General features: G+C 51.4%; 1 protein-coding gene across 1 annotated transcript in view; it reads right to left on the bottom strand.

Annotated features, from left to right (window-relative positions):
• Positions 1–1530: 1530 nt before the first annotated feature.
• LOC131419655 (glycosyl-phosphatidylinositol-anchored molecule-like protein) overlaps positions 1531–17868 on the bottom strand; it is a 41999-nt gene continuing 25661 nt past the window's right edge. Inside the window, exons 2-4 of the mRNA XM_058565037.1 lie at positions 12675–12786; positions 11934–12041; positions 1531–1988 (exon numbers count right to left, since the gene is read on the bottom strand). Coding sequence (XP_058421020.1) covers positions 1699–1988; positions 11934–12041; positions 12675–12768 — 492 coding nt within the window. The 5' untranslated portion in view covers positions 12769–12786 and the 3' untranslated portion in view covers positions 1531–1698. The remainder of the gene's footprint in view (positions 1989–11933; positions 12042–12674; positions 12787–17868) is intronic.

Here is a 17868-nt window from a genome sequence, read left to right as displayed (position 1 = left end):
TCCTTGTTTCAGACTTTACATGAGAAATAGTTTCTTTCACATTGGAGCCATATACATCTTTGGATATTTTGTCACATCAGTAAGATGAACTACCACATTAGTCCACTGTCATCTGGCTTGCATGGTTGATACTGAAAGGACTGCATTCAGTCTAATGGCCATCCCCTATATCCGATCTCTAATCTCTGGATGCCCTTAAGATCATCTCTTGCTTTTCTGTGTTCTTTCGTTTAACTATATGAAGTCTATGTACAAGTCTCTCTTTATTTATCCTGCTTGGAATTATATCGCTCCCCCTTCTCTTTCTCTCTCTTCTCATCCCTCCTCCTTCCCTTATTCTCTCATGGAAGTATTTATATCCCTAATGGTTCTCTGGAGAACCCTGCCAAAGACACCCAGCATAGGCAAATCCACAGAGACTGAAAGCAGAGTAGTGGTTGCCAAGGCCTGGGGAGAGGAGGAGAGAGAGTAACTGCATATTTGATGCAGGGTTTCTTTTTGGGGTGTAAAATGTTCTGGAATCAGATAGTGGTGATGGCTGCAAAACATTGTGAATATGCTAAAAAAACACTGAATTACACCCTTGTAAAATGGTGAATTTTGAGCCAGCCCTGATGGTCTAGTGGTTACAGTTCAGCACACTCCACTTCAGTGGCCCAGGTGCGGTTCCTGGGCATGGAAGCACATCATTCAGCTGTCAGTAGCTAGGATATGGTGGCATCTCACAGAGAAGAACTAAGGACTTATAGTTAGGATATACAACTTTGTACTGTGGCTTTGGGGAGGAAAAAAAGAGAGGAAGCTTGGCAACAGATAGTTCAGGGCAAAACATTCCCGGCAAAAAAAAAAAAAAAATAGTGAATTCTCATGTCAGTGAATTTTATCTCAGTCATTAAACTCAGGTATTGGCTTAAAGGAGGAGGAAAAGAAAGTGAGCAGAGAGGGTCTTGACTTTCTGTTCCCTCCACGTCTCTTTTCTGATACCAAGCACAGGTGCGATGAGAGTGACAGCAGCAGCCAGGAACTCTCCCTGCCATTCCAGAGCAGTAATCTGCTGGCTTTAGGGCCCCTCACCCTTCTCAGATGTCAGCGTCTGGGGCAACATTCTATCGCGTCCATGAAGACCAACACCATTTTGAGAGTTGACTCCAGTTCCTGCAGAACCCACCTGACTGACCCACACAAGGGTGCTGGACAGTCTCTAATGTCAGGCCCTGATTATCCACGACCATCTCATCTCCAAGCACCCTCTCTTCTTCCGTCGTCCGGACCCGAGAACCGGAAGGATGGAGTCTCAGGTGGCCTCAGGGACCTGTGGTCTGAGCACAGCTGGGACCTCTCTTTCAGCTGACATATAGACTATCCTGAGGTAATCGTTTTGCTTTTGATTAAAATAAAATAATAATTTTAATAAATTAAAATAATACAGTCTCTGTATGCCAAAGTGGAAGGATGTTTTTGGTCTACTCCTGAGATGATGGCTAAAGAGGAAAAAACAGATCAAATACTGAAACCACAAAGAAATCTCAGTACCTAAACCATAACATTCTTTATTTCTCTCTTGAAATAAGCCAAAAACGAGAAACTGGCCAGCTGGGGACCCCGTGGATCAGTGTCTCTGGTTCACAAGCGAGCAAAGGAGAGCGAACTGGCTCTGAGAAATGGAGGGAGATGATCAGACCCTCCAAAGAGGGCTTCTCATGTCAGGATATTACTGACTAGGATGGAAACAAAGCTCAGGAAAAATTTGGACTCCCCCAAGCGCACCGTTCCTTCTATCTCCTCCTCAATTACTTCATCGGGTAAGATGTCCCTCTCAATATTAGTAGGTCCTCCTTCATTGCAAGTCCTAGAACCACAACAACGAACAAAATAGAAATTATTGGTTCTTATTACTCTTGGGGCTTCAGGAGGCACTTGGGATGGATATAAAAATGTGCAGTTGTACGTACAGTCCTTGTAAACGAGTAGTTCACGAAAGTTCAAACCTAAAAAAGCAGAGAGGAAAATCATTGATTTCACATTTTCTGCTTGCAAATATCAAACCACATTCACTGTAACTTGCTCTGTGTCCACATTCTACATCCCCAAGTGTTACTATATTGCCAGAATTCTTGATGGAGAAAGAATATCCAGGTCCACTAGACGGTCTGGTTACTCCAAGAACAACTACTCCTGGGGATGGTTTTCTATCTGCACTACCACCTCATCTCTGTCTCTGGCCATCCCGACATAGCATTATGGCACCTCATCATGTAGCTCTACAAATGAAATGTCCTACTCATTATTTGTCATGAGAACTCCAGGACTCTAGAAAGAAAATGGAGACTAGGAAACCTGTATCACTCATGTCCCAAAGATCACACAGACCCTCAAGCAGAGTACCCCTATCCGTGCGGCCTTCAGCTGATTTTCTGCAGTTGACATGGCCCCTTTAGTTGGCATGGATCCTGCCTGGACCCCTCAGCCTGGTGATCTCAGCTCCTGGCCCATATAAACGCTGATGCACCCTTAATGCCAACCTGCTCCCCAGCACAGACTTCGTGCACCGTCCCAAGTAGGTCCAACAGCTACTGGGATTACCTTCAATGGTGGGTTCACCCGATAGCCTAGGCCAACCAATGCTACCTGACCAAGGCTCCATCTGAGGCCTCCTTCAAGAACGCCTGGGTTAAAGTCCTCAGCCCTCATTCACGAGTTCTGTTCCCCTTGTAGCCTCACGGTGTTTACACACACACTGTATCCAGGAACTTACCACAATCCATTTATCCATTCACGGCTCTGCGGCTGCCTCCTCAATAACATGAGAAGGAACTAGTGACTAAACTCCAGCCACTTGGTTTTCTTTATTTTCCACGTAAAGAGTTTATTGAAGTCCAACATGCTACAGAAAAGTGCTTAATCTTAAGTTGACAGCTGAACAGATTTTCACGAGGTGCACACAACCATGCAACCGGCATCCAGCTCAAGAAACTGAACTGGATGAAATCCCCCGAATTCCTTGTTCTGTTCCTCTATGCAGCCATATAAGCAGCCAAGGCCAAAGTTACGAAGTGTCTGGATTTCTAAGCCTATAGATTGGCTTTGCCTGTTTTTGAGTTTTATGAAAATGAAATCCTACACTGTTTGCTTGTGTCTGGCTTCTTTTCTCTACGTCGTGTTTGTGGAATTCATCCCCGCTGTTGTGCACTGTTGTAGCCTGTTGACTCTCATGGCTGTAGGCTGTCCCATTGATGACAATGCTGCAGTTCATTGTTGATGGACATCAGGCGTTTCTGGTTTTTGTCTACCCCAAGTAGTTCTGCAGTGAATATTCTCCACCTTGTCTTGAGGTGAGCCTGTGTGAGTTTTTTATTAGGTGTGTACCTAGGAATGGTAATGCTGAGTCTTTAAGATGCACACATATGGCTTTAGCAGATACTGTGGAAGAGTTTTCCAGAGTGGTTGTACCTATTTATACTCCAAAGGGTCGTGTACACTTCACAATCTTGCCCACACATAGCGGGGTGGTTTTTGAATGCTTAGTCACTCCTCTTGGCATTACTATATTGTGGTTTTCAGTTGCATTTCACCAAGAACAATGATGATAAACAACTTTTCTGATATTTGTTACCCTTTGTGATATCATTTTCTGGTAAACAGCCTTCAAGCTTTTTGCTCAAATTTCCATTGGATCATCTGAGTTTTCAACTATTGATTAGTAGGAAGAAGTTCACTCTATATTCTGAATATGAGTCTTTTAGAAGATGTGTTTTGAAGGCTTTCTCTGCATCAGTGGCTTGCATTTTTACTGTCTTATCTTCTCGGGAGCAGAATTTGTTAATTTTTATGTACTCCCATTTATCAACTTTTTTCTTACATGACTAGCAGTATTTTGCCTAGTTTTGAAAAATTCTTAATTATCCAAAGGACATAAAGATACTCTTCTACACTTTCCTTTACAAAAACTTATATTCTTTTAGGGGCCAGCCCAGTGGCATAGCGGTTAAGTTCATGTGCTCCACTTCTGGCAGCCTGGGGTTCGCAGGTTTGGATCCCGGACTTGGACTGCTGCACACCTTGTCAAGCCATGCTGTGGCGGTGTCCCATGTAAAGTAGATGAAGATGGGCACGGATGTTAGCCCAGGGCCAATCTTCCTCAGCGAAAAGAGGAGCATTGGCAATGGATCTTAGTTCAGGGCTAATCTTCCTCACAAAAGAAAATATAAAATAAAAAAAAAATTTTATTCTTTTACTATTTACATTGAGATCTACAAACCTCCTGAAACTGCTCTTTTGTAGAGCGTAAATATTGTGTATAACATTTCATCTGTCCACCACTAGTTGATGTAAACCAGCATCTTTCTCCCCATTCGCTGCAGAGTCAGCTTTGTCAGGAAGCACGTAACTGGAGAGATGTGGATTTTCTGGACCCTCTTTTCTCCTCTATTGGTCCATTTTTCAGTCCTGACACCAGCACCACGTGGTCTTAATTAATGAAATGATATAAATAATATTGACAGTCAAGAGTGCAAGTCCTCCAGCTCTTTTCTTCTCTCACAAGATTGATTTCACTGTTCCTGGCCCTTTCTATTTCCATAAACATTTGAACATTTGGAATCAACATGTCACACACACACACACCCCAACCTGCTGAGACTCTGACTGGAACTTTATGGAGTTTTTAGATTAATTTCAGGAGAACAGCCATCTTGACTCTATTGGGTCTAACAATCCATAATCCTGGTGTCTCCTTCTATTGGTTTAAGTCTTCAACTTCAATAGTGTTTTTGCAGTTTCTGGGTGGGAATCTTGCAAAAATCAAATTGGATTTCTTCCTAGGTGCTTTAAAAAATGGTATTTTTTTGGTAAACTTCATTTTGAATCTTTTTATTGTTCATGTATAAAAAGACAGTTGACTTTTAAAATCAATATTTGAATCCTGATCTTGTACCCAGGGTGCTTGCTAAAATCACTTGTTATTTCCAAAGTTTGTAGTCTTTGGTGAATAGTGGCCATTTAATTTCTGTCTTTCCAATCCCCATGTGTATTATTTCCTCCTCTAGCCCAACTGAACCAACCAAGAACTCTGGTTCCATGGGGCACAGAGGTGGTGAGGGCAGGCCTCCTAATCCAGATTCTCCTCAAGGGAAAATCTCTCCCACATTCTCATTGAATTTTTTGTGTGTGTGAGGAAGATCAGCCCTGAGCTAACAACCATGCCAATCCTCCTCTTTTTGCTGAGGAAGACCGGCTCTGAGCTAACATCTATTGCCAATCCTCCTCCTTTTTTTCCCCAAAGCCCCAGTATATAGTTGTATGTCATAGTTGCATATCCTTCTAGTTGCTGTATGTGGGAGGCGGCCTCAGCATGGCTAGAGAAGCGGTGCGTCAGTGAGCGTGCCCAGGATCCAAACCCGGGCCGCCAGTAGCAGAGTGCGAGCACTTAACTACTAAACCATGGGGCCGACCATCTCATCGAATTCTTATAATTTATTTGAGATAAAATTTCCTCTCTGATTCCATTTCCTTACAATTTCCTTTTTAATTGGGAAAGTGTTGGATTTTATCAAAAAGTTTTCAGAGCCAACCACGATGGCCTAGTGGTTAAGGTTTGGCGTGATCTGCTTCACCTGCCTGGGTTCAGTCCCCAGCAAGGAACTACACCACTCGTCTGTCAGTAGTCATGCTGTGGTGGCTGCACACATGCAAGAACTAGAGGGACCTACAACTAGAATATACAACATGAGGCTTTGGGAGGGGGGAGAAAAGAGAGGTAGATTGGCAACAGATGTTAGCTCAGGGCCAATCTTTAGGAAAAAAAGAAGTTTGAAGCATCTGTGGTCATGATTATATGATGTTTTCCATTTTCTTGTTAATATGGTGTATTGAACTAGTGAGTTTCAAATTGTAAACCACATTGCAATTCTGTGATTAAATCCATGAGGTAGTGGTTATGGTGTGTGTGTGTGTGTGTAAATATGAACTTTTTATTTTAAAGTAGTTTCAGGTTTTTAGAAGAGATGCAAAGATAATATGAAGAGTTCCTACATATGGCACACCCAGTCCCGTCTTGTCTCTCCTTCCTTACACACTATGGTTCGTTTGTCCCAAATGATGAATGAATACTGATAAAATCTTATTAGCTCAGCTCCACACTTTGTTCAGATGTCATTCATTTTTCCTTCACGTTCTTTTCCTGTTCCAGGATCCCACCCAGGATACTGCACTGCACTGGATGCTGTATGGCTTATATAAACCATGATTTTCTTGTTAAGATTTGGTTAGAAGTTTTGCATCTCTGGTCATAAGAGGGGATCGTCTGTGATTCTCACTCTTCCAATGTCTCTGCTGGGTTTTTCTGTTAGGGTTAAGATGCCATGATGAACATGCTGGGGAGCACCTCTTCCTTGTTTATTACCTGGAAGAGCTTGTGTAGGATTGGGGTGATTTCTCCCATAAAACTAGTGAGACATTCACCAGGGAAGCAATCTCTGGTTGGGTAGGTTTTTCAGAAAGGACTCAGGAGACTTCAGCTTTACAATCTCATCGTGGGTCTGATACAGTTAAGTTGTGTTTTTCAAGTTTTTGTTCATTTCATCAGGAATCTTAAGTTTATCTCAGAGAGGCTGTTCATAATAGCCTCTTATTTTCTTTATAAGGTCTGTAAGGTCTGATGGATGCCTCTCTTTTCATTTCTGATATTAGAAATGTGAATTTTAGTTTTCTGTCTTTGACTTCCCTTACTCTGTTTTACCAATACTATGAATCCTTCCAAAGAACCAACTACTGGCTTTGCAGATTTTATATGTTGTTCTTTTTACTTTTCTCCATTTCAAGGGTTTCTGCTATCCTCCTTACTTTTCCTTCCCGATTTCTTTGGGTGGGTTCTCTACGTGTTTTTTATCTTCTTGAACGGAAGCTCAGCTCTTTCTCATCCTTTTTTCTCTTCCACTAGGTGCAGGAATCTCATAGATTTTGCTCTAAGCACTCCTTTTGCAGCTTTCCACTCATTTTTGACATGTCACATCTTCATAATCACTCAAACGTAATATTTCCTAAGTCGTGTTGTGGCTCCTCTTTGTGTCACTGGTTATTTGGAAATGCTCTGCACCATTGCTAAGCACTTGGGGATTTCCTAGCTCACTTTTGAGTAATGATTTCTGGCTTCATTGCACTGTAATAGAGAAATAATTCCAATCATTGGATAGTTGTTGATGCTTGCGCTATGTCACGGCATGAACTCAATATTGTAAATGTCATATGCAACCCTGTAAAAAGCATGTATTTAATCATTTCTGGCTCCATTTTATATATGGTGATTATTCTCTGTTTATGATGGTGTTGTTCACATCTAGTACAGCAGAGGTTGGCACACAAGAGCCCATGAGATGAATCCAGTTCACGAACTACCCCTATAAAAAAAGCTTTGCTAGAACATAGTAATGATCATATGTTTACTTATCCTCTGTGGCTGTTTCCACCCCCACAGAGGCCATGTTGGGTAGTTGTGACAGGAACTAGAAGACCTACAGAACTGAAAGCATTGACTATTGGGCCCTTTACAGAAAAAGTTCCTCGACCCCTGGTCTATAGCTGTAATAAGTCTCGCCTCCTTGCTCTGGCATCTAGAAGCTATGGAGACAGAAGTGTTAATGACAACTACATACTTGTGGATTTGCCTGCAGTTCCTACGTTCTATCAAAGTTTTTTCTTTATGTATGTTCATCCTGTGTTATTGGGCACGTATAGATTTAGACAAGGACAACTTCTTGGTAGATTTATCCCTTCATCTCCATAAAATGTGGCTCTTCACATAAGTAATGCTCTTGTCTTAATGTTTACTTTGCCTCAGTGTGTGTATAAGAGCTTCCTCTGGGCACTATTTATTTATTTATTTTATTTATTTATTTTGTGAGGAACATCAGCCCTGAGCTAACATCTGCCACCCTCCTCTTTTTGCTGAGGAAGACGGGCCCTGGTCTCACATCCATGCCCATCTTTTTCTACTTTATATGGGACGCCACCACGGCATGGCTTGACAAGCAGTGTGTCGCTGCGTGCCTGGGATCCCAACTAGTGAACCCCCAGGCGCCGCAGCGGAGCACTCACATTTAACCGCTTGTGCCACCTGGCCGGCCCCCTGGGCAGTATTTAAACTGTATACCATTTTCTACATTTCATATTCAAACATTTTATGTTCTTATTTTAAAGCATGTCTCTAGTAAACAGAATACATTATTTTTTGTTCACTCTGAAAGTCTTGGGTTCCTAATTGTAACCACTTTATAGTAATGTAATTACTATGTTCATTTTTAAATTTCTTTTCCATTAAATATTTTACTTTGAGATAAGTGTATATTCAATGCAGTTGCAGGAAATACAGAAAGATCCTGTGTGTCCTTTACTCAGTTACTTCCGATGGTAACATCTTGCACAACTGTAGTACAATATCACAACTAGCTAGGGTACTGGCATTCACAACAGTGAGGATAAAGAAGAGTTTATCACCACAATTATCCCTTCTACGGACACAGTAGCCTCTTTTCCACACAAATCCCCAGACCATGACCCCTACAAAACTAATTTGGTGTCCGTTTCTATAGGTCTGTCATTTCTAGAATGTTATATAAATGGAACTCTATGCTATGTACCCTTTGGAGATTGCCTTTTTCCCTCAGCCTAATTCCCTGGCTGTGCATTCAAGCTGGTGCACATATCAACACTTTGCTCTTTTTCACTGCTGATTGATATCCTTTGGTGCAGAGGTACCACGGTTTGTTTACTCCTTGCACATTGAGGGACATCTGGGATGTTTCCAGGCTTGGGGTTTTACAAAGAAAGCTGCTGTCTACATCGATGCGCACATTTTGGCGTGGACATAAGTGTTCATTTCTCTGGGGGAAACACCCAGAAGTGCAATTTGGGGAAGGTACGCTACTTGTATGTTTAGCTTTTAAAGAAACTACCACTCTGTTCTCCACATTGGCTGCACCATTTTTCACTGTCACTGTCAAAGTATGAACAATCTGGTTTCTTTACATCCTGGCCAGCATTTGGTGTGGTCACTATTTACTATTTTGGCCACTCTGAATAGTGATATCTAATTGTGTTTTTAATTTGCATTTTCCCTAATGGCTAAAACTGTTGAAATCTATTCATGTGCTTAATTGTCCTGGGTGAACCCACTGCGGTGGAATGTCTCTTCCTGTCTTAGCCCATTTTCTAATAGATTTGCTGTGTTTTTACTGTGGATTTTCAAAGGTCTGCGAAAGGATGTGAGTCCTTTGTGGGGCACGTGGTCTGCACGTGCTTTCTCCCAGGCTGTAGCTCGTCTTTTCATCCTCCGACAGGGTCTTTCACACAGAAAAATGTTTAGAACTGGTCGAGGTCCAATGTTACTAATTTACTTTTTATTGGTCGTGCTTTGGCATCAAGTGTAAGAACTCTTTGGCTAGCTTCAGATGCTAAAGATTTTCTCCCATGCATTTTCTTTTTCTAAAAGTTTTAGAGTTTTACCTTTTACATTTAAGCCTATGATCCATTTGAGCTGATTTTCATATAAGGTTTGAGGTTTAGGTCAAGGTTCATTTTTCCCTGTGGATGTCAAGGAGACTATCCTTTCTCATTGATTGTTTTTGCATCTTTGTGAAAAGTCATGGGCGTATTTGTGTGGGGCTGTTTCTGGGCTGTCTATTCTGTCACATAGACTATGTGTCTGTCCACCTGCCAAGACCTCATTGATTCTGAGTGCGGGTGGAAGCTCAGTCTCTGACATTCAAAATTTTTCCATAGAGGGTTTATGCTTACCATCCTGTACAGGCCCAGAAATGAGCAAATATCGCAAAGGGGAAATTACCTAACCAAGCCAGCAGTCTCAGGTCTCTGCCGAATGCTCTTATAAACTCTTTGTCCCAGAATCCATCAGGATCATTCTGGAAAACTGCACCTCTGAGCCTCTACGGGGATAAGTTATTGAATCCAGGTGTTCTGGCTTCCATGACTGTGTGAGGAGCTGAGAAATGGAAGTGTATGGGGTCGGGGGCTGACGATCAGAGCGAGAGTCCAGCAGCAGGTCCACTTGCAGCTGAGGCAGGGTGGAAGAGTAGAACATTGCAGAAAAGCATCAAAAGCCGTGCTCCTCTGTCCTCCCACCGCAGCCCACGCGAGGAAGTCTCGCGGAGATGTTGCAGTGCTCCCTCAGAGCACCTGTGCCAATGCAGGCAGCAGCCCTGCACGCGCTGGGGTCTCAGGAACTGCTCTTGGTCGAAAGGCCCAGCAATGCGGATGAGGGCATGGAGTGAAGCAGGACGAGAGTGAGGACAGGCTGGGGTCCCCTGGTGTCCGCCACTGGTGCAAAACCACCAGGACCTTCCAGAGAAAAAGTCTCTGCTTCCCCTCCGCCTTGGGAATCTCACACAAGTTCTCTCTTGGCAAAGCATACCCCAGAGCCATCCAGGGATGTGATTCCTCGAAACACAGTTCCCAGACCCTTCAGGAGCAGTAATCCCAATGTGGCGACACACCACTCGTCCACTCGCCCAGACGTGCTGTAGGGCAGCCCTGACAGGGGGCTTTCCTGTTGGAATGCAAGTGCCTCATGTCAGCTTTGATTGTGGGGGCGCCTACTTCAAAGGGCCATTGACTTCAAAGGCGGCTATCTCCAGTAAAGAGGTGGCTGCCAAGGGACGCCATAAGAGCCAGCCCCCGCCACCCCCCTACCTGCCCCCCAGGCTGCTTTGTTCAGAGATCTTGGTTGGTTTCTATAACTGACTTTTGGGGCCTCTTGCCTTTTCTCTTCCTGTGCTTTAAATTCCACTCATGTTTTAAATTCATGAATAAAGAGTGAGCCCGTGAAACCCTAGGCCCCCACCCTCGACCCCAATAAAAGCAGAACCCCAGGCCCACGCTTGCTCACTCTCTCCCTGTGACCTCACTGTGTGGCCCCAGGCGTGCTGTGTAATTTCCAGGTCCTGTGGGTAATAAACCTTTTGTTTTTCAAAGTTTCCTTATGGGTGTCGCTAAAGGGCATCTTGCAATCACAGTAAGAACCACCAGGGCGGGTCCAGCCACAACACTGGATATTGATGGCTGGAGCAGGCACCAAACAGGAGCCCACTGCAGGAGCAACGCACAGATTCTCAGCTCCTGCCTGTGTCCGGAGCCGGCAGACACCCGTAGGGTGATAGCAGCTGGTCTGATGAACAGTAGGGTTCAGAGGACTGTTCTGCAGGGTGCTTTGAACACAAAACGGAGTGTGAAAATGCAACGAGAACCACAGTCCCTGCGGAGAACAGGGGCTGGCAGAGGGGCCCTGCGTGGGGCCCCAGACAAGGCCTCCACCTCCCTGCCGGGGCCCTACACCGGCTGCAGCCTCCCAGGTTAATCAAACGGTCACCGGCCTCTGGCCCTACGTGTTCTTGAGGTTAGGGCCCTGGGGAGAGGGACCCCCGTCTCAGAGCTTGAGAGCATCCTGGAAGGTCAGCTCTGCCCTGACCCCACACTTGGCCTTGGCATCTGTGTGGGGTAGGCACTGCCCCGAGGAGTCCACGGTGTGTCCACTTCTTGGGCCTGCTTAGCTGGAAGCCCACCCCACATGGCCAGAATTAAAGGTGCACTGAGGAGTCGCCCAGGCGGCACTGTGGCGTCTACACACGTGACCAGGGACCGACAAGGCCTTGAGGTGCAGCGATCCTCCCAGCCCCTGGAGACCTCACAGGAGACATGCACACTGACGGCCCCACCTCAACGACTGCATGGCTCTCCCTGATGGTGCACACTGCCCGTTCCTGGGGCGGAGCCGAGTGCCTGGGAACACGCTCTCAGGATGGGGAAAAGAGCAGGCCAAGGGCCATCGGCTGGTGCAGAGGAAAAACAGATTGACCCTGCCCCCTGAAACTCCTCAGGTGGGGTGACTAATTGACCAGGTGTAAGAAAAAGAAACAGGTACTTACGAATCGAGACGATCAGACAGCGTCTGACGTCATAGGGACATGTTTTAATGGCTGTACATCTGAAGTTGTTTATGGTCCAACAGTAATGGCATGTCAAATTATAGGTCCCTGAGAGGAAAGAAAGCAGCATCAGCGTCCTGCTTGGACACGCATTTCTCTCCCCGTTACTAGTCAGCCCACTGCAGCCTCCTCCAGCAGCTGGCCCCTTCCTTCCGCCTCGAAGGACTTGCGGAGGCCTGCACAGCTCAGCCTCGGTGGGCTCTGAGTCTGCCAGGACCTGCTCCCTGGGCAGAAGCCGGGTACACCCAGGACCTTTACCTGTCCCCAGAGACAGGCTGTAGGGAACACCACAGATGGCCAGGTGTGGGAACCCCACGCTCTGCAGATGGGGTCCACGTGTCCAAGGAAGGCCTGACAGTCATGAGAGGCAGCGCCCTCCCAGATTCCCTGGACTTGGCCACTTCTGCCTGTCCCCGACGGGGACGGGCCGCAGCTAGAGCCTCCCCATCAGGTCTCCGGGCCCACTGCTCTTTGGTGGAAGCCCTCCTCCCTCCTGACCCTCTCACGGACCTAACCTTGCTCACACATTCTCCAGATCCACTCCCTGCCCGTCAACTGCACTGACAAAGGAAGCCTCAGCTGGGCCAGAGAATGAAACTTCTACTCAAATGCTTCCAATGACCTCCGATAACTCTGTGAATTCTCGTCCCCTCCGTGAAGGTCAGAGAGCCCGATACTCACAGCGCGCCCTCCCCTGGGGGGGAGGTCCTATGGTTCTATTCACATCCACCAGTGGCAACCCCATGGCGAGCAGCAAGGCATAGACGAACATCATTTCCTGCAGGAGCCGACTCTGTAGGTGAGGAGACCCGGGGTGCACATCATCAAGGGTGTGGCTCCGTGTGTCGGGCTTCTGGCTGCCAGAGTCCACCAGCAGTGACTCTCTGGCTGCTCTCCCCACCTGCACGCCCCTCCCCCTCTGGGCTGGGAGCCCCTCTGGGCAGGGACTGGGGGCAGCAGGCTCTTCCCACACTCAAAGCCTTGGCCATGCTCACGCCCTCCTCTTAGTCAGCCATCGTCCCTGCTCTCCATCAGGCGGAGCTCAGCCGAGTCAGCGAGGTCCTGGGGCTGCCTCCACGAGGAGCACACCCGAGGCCCAGGGGGCCAAGGGCTTCTCCTTATCTACTCCTGGACTCTCGCCCTCTAGAGCAACTGTGAAAAGCGTTTCCACACTGTCCATTGAAGTATTTCCTGCTCGTACAAGCACCTCCACAATCGGGGGAGGGGAGGTGACTAGAATAGGAGAACTAATGCAGAAGATTCCAGAAGCCTGACTTGCAAGCGGTCCCCAGTGTGCCTGGAGAGTGCTGCCCCCCGGAGTCCTGTCTTCCTCAGCCAGGCATCCTGTAGCCCTGACCTGCTGGCAGGGGAGGGTGTGGCCGTCCCACACGAGTGCAGGTGTCAGGAGCACTGTGCTCAAGGGAGCCACGAGCCTGTGTCTGCGCCTGAAACATTTCCTTGCAGGGACCCATCAAGACCCCCACTGCTGCAAACGGTCCTTCTGGAAACTGCCTCTCCGGGACCCACCCAGCCCGGCTCCCTGGGGCACCCTATCTCCTTTCAGGAGTAGGGTCACTCCTCAGTGCCAAGCGGGGGCCTCTCTGAGGGGGGTGCGTCCCCAGCCGGCTGTGCGTCCCCGCGAGGAACCCACCCAGATGGTGGCAGCCCTTGACATGCACCCTGCATGGGACTGCCTGAGGGGCCCAGTTACCTGGGCACCTGGGGCCCCGGGACCCCGGGGAGGGGGCGCCATGTGGGGGCGGGAGACCCCGGGGAGGGGGCGCCATGTGGGGGCGGGAGACCCCAGGGGGGGGTGGCGCCGTGTGGGGGCGCGCTGCGGGGACGGGCGACCCCGGGACCCCCGGGAGGGGGCGCCGTGCGGGGGCAGGAGACCGCGGGACCCCGGGGAAGGGGTGCTGTGTGGGGGCGGGAGAGCCCGGGACCCCGAGGAGGGGGCGCTGTGTGGGGGCGGGAGACCCTGGGACCCCACGGGGGGACTGTGTTGGGGAGGGGGCGCCGTGCGGGGGCGGAAGACCCCGGGACCACAGCAGACGAGACGCCGCGTGGTCGGGGCTGCACCGACGTCTGGACGGCTGGGGGCACCAGCGGGACGGGGGACCCCTGCTCGAGGGCGGCTGGGCCCCCCCTGCCCGCGCACCCCTGGAGGGCCGCCCCCGGGAACCTCGGACGCTGACCCGGGCGGAGGTCCCAGCCTGTAGTGCCGCTCTCGCCCCACCGTGACCTACCCCCAGATCTTCTGGAACTTTCCGGTCCGCCCGCCCCTCTGAGGGAAGCGCTTAGAGCCTTCTGGAACCCTCGGCACCACCCGGAGCCCTTAGGAAAGCACTCAGAACCTTCTGGAACCCTTCCGCTCAGCCGTCTGATAGAAGCGCCTTCTGGGCGACGCAGTCCCCAAGGCCCGGCGAATCTTCCAGAAGCTGTGCGAAGGCTGAGAGGAGACCCCTGAGGACGCGCTCCTGCTGCAGACACTGCCCTCCGATCCTGAGCGTCCTCCCCGCGCTCACGGACGGCTGCGCCCTGTCCGCCGCTGCCCGTCCTCGGGGCCGCTCAGCGCCGAGGCTTCCAGAAGGGCCGGGCGCGCCGCGGGCGAGTGGACCGAAGGTTCAGGAAGGTCTCGGGAGGGGGAGGTTCGCGGTGGACGTGGGCGGAGCTGAGGGTCAGACCTCCGTCCGGGTCAGCGTCCGAGGTTCCCGGGGGCGGCCCTCCAGGGGTGCGCGGGCAGGGGGGGGGCCCCGCCGCCCTCGAGCAGGGGTCCCCCGTCCCGCTGGTGCCCCCAGCCGTGCAGACGTCGGTGCAGCCCCGACCACACAGCGCCCCCTGGGGTCCCGGGGTCCCCGGCCGCCACACGGCGCCCCCTCCCCAACACAGTCCCCCCCTGGGGTCCCGGGGTCTCCCGCCCCCACACACTCCCCCCCTGGGGTCCCAGGGTCTCCCGCCCCCACACAGTCACTCCCTGGGGTCCCGAGGTCTCCCCCCCACCACACAGCGCCCCCTTCTCTGGGGTCCCGGGGTCTCCCGCCCCCACACGGCGCCCTCTCCCCAACACTGTCCCCCCCTGAGGTTCCGGGGTCTCCCGCCCCCACACGGCGCCCCCCTCCCCAACACAGTCCCCCCCCCCCCGGGTCTCCCGCCCCCACACGGCGCCCTCTCCCCAACACAGTCCCCCCCCCCCCCCGGGGTCCCGGGGTCTCCCGCCCCCACACACTCCCCCCCTGGGGTCCCAGGGTCTCCCGCCCCCACGGGACGCCCCCCTCCGCTGGGGTCCCGGGGTCTCCCGCTCCCACACAGTCACTCCCTGGGGTCCCGAGGTCTCCCCCCCACCACACAGCGCCCCCTTCTCTAGGGTCCTGGGGTCTCCCGCCCTCACACGGCGCCCCCTCCCCAACACAGTCGCCCCCTGGGGTCCCGGGGTCTCCCACCCCCACACGGTGCCCTCTCCCCAACACAGTCCCCACCCCCACCCCCGGGGTCTCCCGCCCCCACACAGTCCCCCCTGGGGTCCCAGGGTCTCCCGCCCCCACACGGCGCCCCCTCCCTGGGGTCCCGGGCTCTCCCGCCCCCACACAGTCCCCACCTGGGGTCCCAGCCCCATCTGGACCCCACCCAGCACCCCTCCCCCTTCCCGCTTCTACTTTTCTTGTGTTTTCAGGCCCTTCGTTTTGGGTGGAATTGGTCAGTCTCTTGGTGTCTGAGGTGGCTAGGAGATCCTGGGCTTCAGCCTTTCTTCCCTTTCCGACGTGAACTTGTAGAGCCTACTTTCCCTGCCACGTCTCTTGAGGCTGCTGACGGCGGGCCGTGTGCGTCCTGTGTTTATCGTTACCCTGCCCCAGATATTGCTTATTTTCACTGGGAACCAAGGGGGCGTCTGCTGTTGGGAAGTGTGCCTTCAACTTCCGAAGGCGGAGATTTTCTAGTTTTCCTTCCTGACTGATGCCCTGCGCAGTGCGGCTGGGGTCAGAGGACGTCCTCTGACTGAGTTGCAGAAGTTCCTTCGGGACCTGAGCTCCCCTGCCCTTGTCTCCTGCAGGCCTTTTGTCCTGAAGTCTGCCTGGCTGACGCTGACGGAGCGTGTCCACCCGGGCCGCTCTTGCTCCTCTGCTGCGGCGCTGGCCGTCGTGGCTTCTATTTCCGAGTGTGTCACACCGTCAGTAGGTCTCATGTGGGGTCTGCCGGCACCGAGGCATCACCCAGTTTTGTGTCAAACCCTCTTCCTTTGGCCTTCCTCTTGGAAGTGTGTTTTTGCTTCAGCAGAGTAGCAGTCTTGGTGACAGTGTCGTCTCTCTACAGTGTTCGGAAGCTGTGGTCCTCGCGGGTTGTCTCTGTCTCCTGGCTGGTGTGGGAAGAGCAGCCATCGGTGGGACTGTTGCTGCCGGAAGGTACCGCCTTTTCTCCCCTCTGGCTGCTGTTCAGATTGTCACCTGTCGCAGTTGTTTCCACGGCTGCACTGCGGCGCGTCTGAGATGGGTCCGTGGGTGCCTTCCTCTGTGGGCCCGCTGCGCTGCGCTGCCCTGCTCAGGGCGCGGGCTGTCGCCCCCTGGGCGTCCAGCGGGAAAGGGCTTTGAATGGTGGGGGCACACAGGCGCCAGGTGTAACTCTGGAGCCACAGAGCTGACCGAGTGGCCGTGCTCCTCAGGTCCAGGGCCAGGAACCGCTGGAAATGACGGTCCTCCTTGTTTTGCTCCTGGTCGTGGGCCTGCCGCAGGTGGAGACAAACGTCACCGTGTCTGGAAAACAGGGTAAGTCTGGGCCCCTCAGCCTCCTGGGCTGGGAGAAGGAGGCAGGCTGGAAGGGCTGTGCAGACATGCGGTGGTCACTCATGACTGGACATTTAAGTGACCCCAGGTGGCTGTGGGCAGTTGCAGAGCACAGGAATCAGTGAGCAGGAGAGCATCGGGAGGGCGGCCAGCTGACCTGGACACCTAATGGGGGAGCATCTCGATTTGGGGCTCCCCCCAGGGCAGGCAGGGGTGGCCGGATCCCAGGTTTATTCCCCAGCGCACTGCTCTCCCCTCAGTGGCCCTGCCTTCTTGGGAGACGTCAGGCTGGAAGCCCAGCCTGGCCTGGCCCTCGTCGGGCCTTCCAGGGCTGTCTCTGAGAACAGGGAAAGCCGCTAGAGGGTGAGCAGCTTCTCGCCTGGGAGCGAGTCCTGCCCCAGCCCAGACCCAGCAGTGGGCTGCGGCGCAGGGGTCAGGACGCAGGCCTGGGGGGAAGAGGAGGGTGGAGCCGGGTGCTGGAGGAGGCTCTTGGTGGGCCAGGAAGGCGGGTGGGAAGGTGCGTGCACACATCTGTGTGAGGGTGTGGGGATGCGAGTGTCTCTGTGTGAAGGTGTGGGCGCGCACGTCCGGGCGAGAGGGGCCGAGTGTGGTGGTGGGTGTCTGTGCGTGTCCGTGTCCACGCCGTGTGTCTGGGTCTGGGTGTGTGAGGGAAGCCCAGCAGTGAGAAGACAAAGAAGTCAGGGGCCGGGGTGGGCTGTGGGGCGTGGGGAGGCTGGGACCCCTGGTTTGTGCTCACTCGGAGGAGGGAGAGCACGGGGGTGATGGTCTGATAGGACTGGAGAACTGAAGGAACATCCCACTTTCTCTCTCATTCCTCGTTCCAGCTGCACTGAGGTGTCACGTTTGTGAGCAACAGGATAATTTCAGCTGTGCTAATGCCGTAAACTGTGACCCAGGTGTTCGGTTTTGTACTTTTGCTGTTGTGAGTAAGTACCTCAGTTCCTACTGCCGTCCCACAGGCAGGTCACGAGAATATGTTCAGGATTTAGGGTCTGTGGAGTTTTCCTCAACAGAGAATAGCTAATGTAAAAGTGACCTGTTTTTTCACTGTGAAGAGCAAGGTCCTGAGACGCCAGGAG

Source organism: Diceros bicornis, chromosome 21 (genome assembly GCF_020826845.1).
Source record: "Diceros bicornis minor isolate mBicDic1 chromosome 21, mDicBic1.mat.cur, whole genome shotgun sequence".
NCBI lineage: Eukaryota > Metazoa > Chordata > Mammalia > Perissodactyla > Rhinocerotidae > Diceros > Diceros bicornis.
The sequence above is the reverse complement of the archived record's forward strand: the minus strand, read 5'-3'. Positions and strand labels throughout refer to the sequence as shown.